The sequence below is a fragment of the Pinus tabuliformis genome, chromosome 5_1 (assembly GCF_031772625.1).
Source record: "Pinus tabuliformis cultivar Carrire ecotype Pingquan chromosome 5_1, CPIR1, whole genome shotgun sequence".
In the NCBI taxonomy this organism is placed as follows: domain Eukaryota; kingdom Viridiplantae; phylum Streptophyta; class Pinopsida; order Pinales; family Pinaceae; genus Pinus; species Pinus tabuliformis.
The window spans coordinates 377780868-377785629 of NC_142305.1; the positions used below are offsets into that span (position 1 = coordinate 377780868).

The 4762-nt window shown below is 34.1% G+C and overlaps 1 protein-coding gene across 1 annotated transcript; it reads right to left on the reverse strand.

The window, feature by feature from the left end:
* Positions 1-535: 535 nt before the first annotated feature.
* Positions 536-4455, reverse strand: LOC149165024 (laccase-3-like). The gene is made up of 6 exons (XM_089431066.1): positions 4227-4455; positions 3975-4126; positions 2303-2547; positions 2080-2208; positions 1004-1948; positions 536-793 (listed from the first exon to the last, which is right to left on the reverse strand). Exons 1-6 carry the CDS (start codon positions 4326-4328, stop codon positions 663-665), a joined length of 1704 nt encoding a protein of 567 aa, XP_089287192.1. The 5' UTR covers positions 4329-4455; the 3' UTR covers positions 536-662.
* Positions 4456-4762: the final 307 nt, after the last annotated feature.

The window sequence follows — 4762 nt, forward strand, 5'->3', positions numbered from 1 at the left end:
GCTTGTATATGAAGTGGCTTTGCTTATTCTCTAAATAGAAAAACTGTGTGAAAATGGCTCAATACACATGTTATGTAATCTCAATATCATTCAAAAATACAATTTAAACAATAAAAAATTACATATCTTATTTATCCTTCTAAACTCATATCAGATACATGCTTAAGATCTATGCTTAGAATAAATCTTTGTTAATACTACTTCACTATATACACATGTTATGTAATCTCAATATCATTCAAAAATACATTTAAACAATAAAAAATTACATATCTTTTTTATCCTTCTAAACTCATATCAGATACATGCTTAAGATCTATGCTTAAAATAAATCTTTGTTAATACTACTTCACTATATTATTAAAAAAACAAAAAATAATATATAAAATCCTAAATATTTATAAACTTTTCGAATTTCATGGCAACTTATTCATACAAATATATGCAACAAAATGCTTTTCGAATTTCATGACAACTTATTTATACAAATATATGCAACAAAATGCATATTTTAATGTTGCTTTCATACCACGGATTGAAATCCTTAAGCTTATTATAATCAAATCACACAAAAATCACACCAATTCGCTCTTTACTTCAACATCTTTTTGAGAAACCATGGGCCTGACCAAACATGATCGAGTTGATGTCATTTTAGTTCTCTAACACTTGGGAAGGTCTGGAGGAGGAGCCTCCAGTGTTGCCAAGTGACCACGACCGTTCTTAACTAGAAACGCTGTACTCAATCCCCATGTCATATGATCATCAAAGTGACAATGCATAAACCACACTCCTGTACAAAACACAACAATTGATAACTTAAAGTTGTGAATAGCCAAGTGATATGTCAAAACTGAGTTGCGCCTGTAAATTGCAGATTTGAAAAATATTCTGAAATGTAAAGATTTAGAGAGGTATAACAATTGACCTAATTAACAAAATGTGCAATCTACCTAAAGATACCAGGGGCATTACCAAATGCCCTGTGAGAGTATGTATATACCTGGATTATCAGCTCTAAATCGAATGGCAGTCCATCCATTCACTGGAACACCTATGGTGTTGAACTGGGGTGGATCGACGAGATTGAATTTAAGTGGGTCGGTTAGTGGGTTATAGTTCCCAAAACCTTGACCTACCACGTAAAAGCTGTAACCATGAAGATGCATTGGATGGTTATCAGCCACGAAGATGTTCGTTGCCTGGAAAACCATTTGCACTGTAGAACCATATTCAAGCACATTCAGTTTTGTGCCGGACGTAGGAGCCCAAAGACTTTGGGGTATGTTCTGCCCCGTGAAATTGAATACGATGGGGGGATTTTGAGGAAAATCTGTTGTAAAGACACCATTGATGCCGAAATAAGCTGCTTGAAGCAAAGCTATGGTGGGCAACACAAAAGAAACGTTGTTCATACTTGCTGTAATCCTTGTTCCGTTGGGGCCTCCACAGATCTGCCCCGGCCGGCATGGAAGCAACCCAAGTCCAACTGTGGAGATGATGCTTTCATCTATCTTAAGCGGAACTTTGACTGGGTGCTCTGGGGAAGCTAGGCTTCGGAGCCCTCTGGTAAACCTAGTGACAGTTGCAGTGTCATTGTAGAATGGGAGCATAGGAAGAAGAGGAGGCGTAGAAGATAGATGTCCAAGATACTCTACAATGGCAGTTGTTGTGGTGTTATCGAAAAAGCCGGGTTGCTGATTGCTGTATGCTCGTGCTGCCATGTAGTATTTGCCCACAGGCTGGTTGGCTGTGACAAGAACATCGGCAGTCTGTCCTGGAGTGATAAAGAGTACATCGGTTTTATATGGTTTAGTATAACTAGCATCCATGGCTACGACTGTAAGTTCGTGGTCTGCTATCTTGAAAAAGTGCTCGTCATTGAGTGCAGCATTGATGATTCGCAGAAGGTAGGTTTCTCCACGTTGTACAGAAACGCGAAATGTTTCTGCATCCATGCAACAAATCTTTTAGTTTGCATGTTAATTTTCAACTGAACAAAATTATAAGTTTTATGGTAAAGATTAGGGTTAAATATTCCTGAAATCTACCGTATGGAGAAAAATTAATAGCTATTACCTTGTGGGGAGCAAGGATACAGATCCCCTGGCTGTCCATTAATGGTGAAGGCGTCGGATATATTGGGTGCAGCACCTGTGAGAAGCGCTTGATTTATAACCGAGATGGGGTCTCTGTTCCACCATTCCCCTGTTCAAAAACAATATTATCCCTAATTTGAATCAATATTAACCACTAGACTTACAAACATTTGTGTATTGAATCTCTTAATACAACTTATCACCTATGATAATCGGAATTTCGGTTCGGGGTTTTGGAAAGGGATATAGTCTTCCTCTCTTAGGATAGATTACTATAGCTCCATGAACCGTAGCTCTGAGCCATGAGACATGAGCATGCCAAAACAAGGTTCCTTCCTGTCCAATAATGGTGAATCTGTGTGTAAAACTCCCACCCGGTAGAATTGGGCATTGTGTGACGTACCCTGTGCCGTCTGCCCACCCTGTGCGCAACTGTCTCACGCCATGCCTGACATATTCAACAAGAAGTCTTGTTTGGTAACCTTTATCTATTTTTATAACAGTAGAATTCATGTATTCAACAAAAAAAACTAGAACTAGGGCTATGTATGACATATTCAACATAAATCTTGTTTTATAATTTTTATTTATTTAGTGGCATAGATTTATACGAAATAGGAATCTAACATGAGCCTAGAGGAATTCAATTTCTTCACTTGCAATTTTTTTTATAAGCAAATATTATTTACATGTTTTGTAATGCTATTTTTTTTTAATTTTATTTTGGCAGACATAGCAAAATTTCTACTTTGACGAGAGAAACGGACATGCTTACACATCATACTCATTTCAACTTTGATGAGGGACATACATGCTTACACATCATAATGGGCTGTTGAATGAACCTTTGGGCTCAATAATAATAAAACTCATTTATTAGATTTAAAAAAAAATACAATTTAATAAAAAAATGCTTTACATAAATTAAAAACTCAAAAAGCAAAAAAATAGTGCTTCACATATATTAAAAAAAAAACTCCTAAAACATAGGATAGGTAGAAAAAGCAGATATTCTTCATTGAATCTACAAAAAGGCAGGCAATGTCTAACATATTCAATGATAATGACAGTCTTGTTTTATAATTTTTATCTAAAATAATAAAATTTATTTATTGAATTAAAAAAAATAAACTATAATTTTTTTTGATCATTTAATATTTGCTTCTGTCCCTAAAACAACGTTGGACAGTTATAAATCTCCACAACAAAAGATCTAGCCATTCACAATGCTTACAATTTGAACAAAAAAAAATTGTTTCATATAAATAAAAAATTCCAAAAACATAAAATAGTTAAACAACACTTGTAACTTTTACTGAATTTACAAAAACTCATATCATACTTTATATATTCAATTACAAGTCTTGTTATATAGTTTTTATCTATCAATAATAATGGATTTTATTAGATTAAAAAAAACTAAAAACATTTATTTATTAGATTAAAAAATAAAACTAAAAGCAAAAAACCTGACCAAAAATTGTTTCTTATACATAAAAATTACAAAAATATAAAATAGTTAAACAACTCTTATAATTTCTACAAAATATAAAATAATTAAACAACTCTTATAATTAAGATTGAATTTACAAAAACTCAAACCAACATAAAATAGTTAGACAATTCTTATAATTAGGATTGAATCTACAAAAACTCAAGCCATGCCCGACATATTCGACTAAAATCTTGTTTTATAATTTTTATTTATCTATAATGATAAAATAAATTTATTAAATAAATAAAGAAAAAAATGCCATCTCACGCGAAAAAAAAATTGTTAAATTGTTTCCCATAAATCAAAAACTCAAAAAAACATAGAATAGTTAGAAAAACGACTATAATTTTTTCATTGAATCTACAGAAACGTGGTCATACCAGTGAATAGTGGCATTGTACTGGGCTCTGTTTATAACTGTGACAATGACAGTGTCTCCATCGTGGACATACAGAGTTGGCCCTGGTAGCTGTCCGTTGACAGTGACTATTGTATGTTGCTGGCATAGCCTGCTAATTGTTTTCGGTTCGATCTGCACCATTGGAAACCTCAAATATTGCATATATTTCATATCTGAACATATAAATATGCAAAAACTAATCTTGAAAATAGTAGTGAGAAATCAAACTTACAACGAAGGTACGATGGCATATTTCTGCATTTGTTAAGGCAGCCAAATAGGCAACTAACGAGAGTAGAAAAACAAGCCTGCCTGAAGATGATGGCAAACCCATTGCTGCCACTGAAACGAGATATGCTCTAAACGTTAGTAACTTTGCAAAGCAAAAACCCTTTGAGAAGCTTTGCAATCCAAAAGCAATACCGATGTGTTTCTGCTAACGAGACTGAATATATATAAAGCTGAAAAGTGTGAGGGGAAGTCGTTAGCAGTAATTGGGTCTGTGAAATATGAAACAAAGCCGCCATTGTTGTGGGAACAGTGGGATTTGCGACAATTTGAATGTTCATTATAGCCATGGTAAGTTAGCTCGAGGATGAAAATGTTACTAGTTTGGCATGTCAACTGCCCTGATTATATTTAATGATTAGGAGAATCTTCAGTAAATGAATGGTCCGAATATATTTAGTGGTTAGAGGATTCTATAGGGATGTTCGTTACGTAGACAGGCACCAGCATCTAAGGTTCAATCAGTCTCACCTAATATGT

Excerpts from the sequence above, each read along its gene's own strand:
- LOC149165024 (XM_089431066.1), bottom strand. The coding sequence starts at position 4,328 with ATGGGTTTGCCATCATCTTCAGGCAGGCTTGTTTTTCTACTCTCGTTA. Across the intron at positions 4,127-4,226 it reads TATGCCATCGTACCTTCGTT|ATCGAACCGAAAACAATTAG; the intron begins GTAAGTTTGATT and ends CCAATGGTGCAG. Across the intron at positions 2,548-3,974 it reads TACAATGCCACTATTCACTG|GCATGGCGTGAGACAGTTGC; the intron begins GTATGACCACGT and ends TGAATATGTCAG.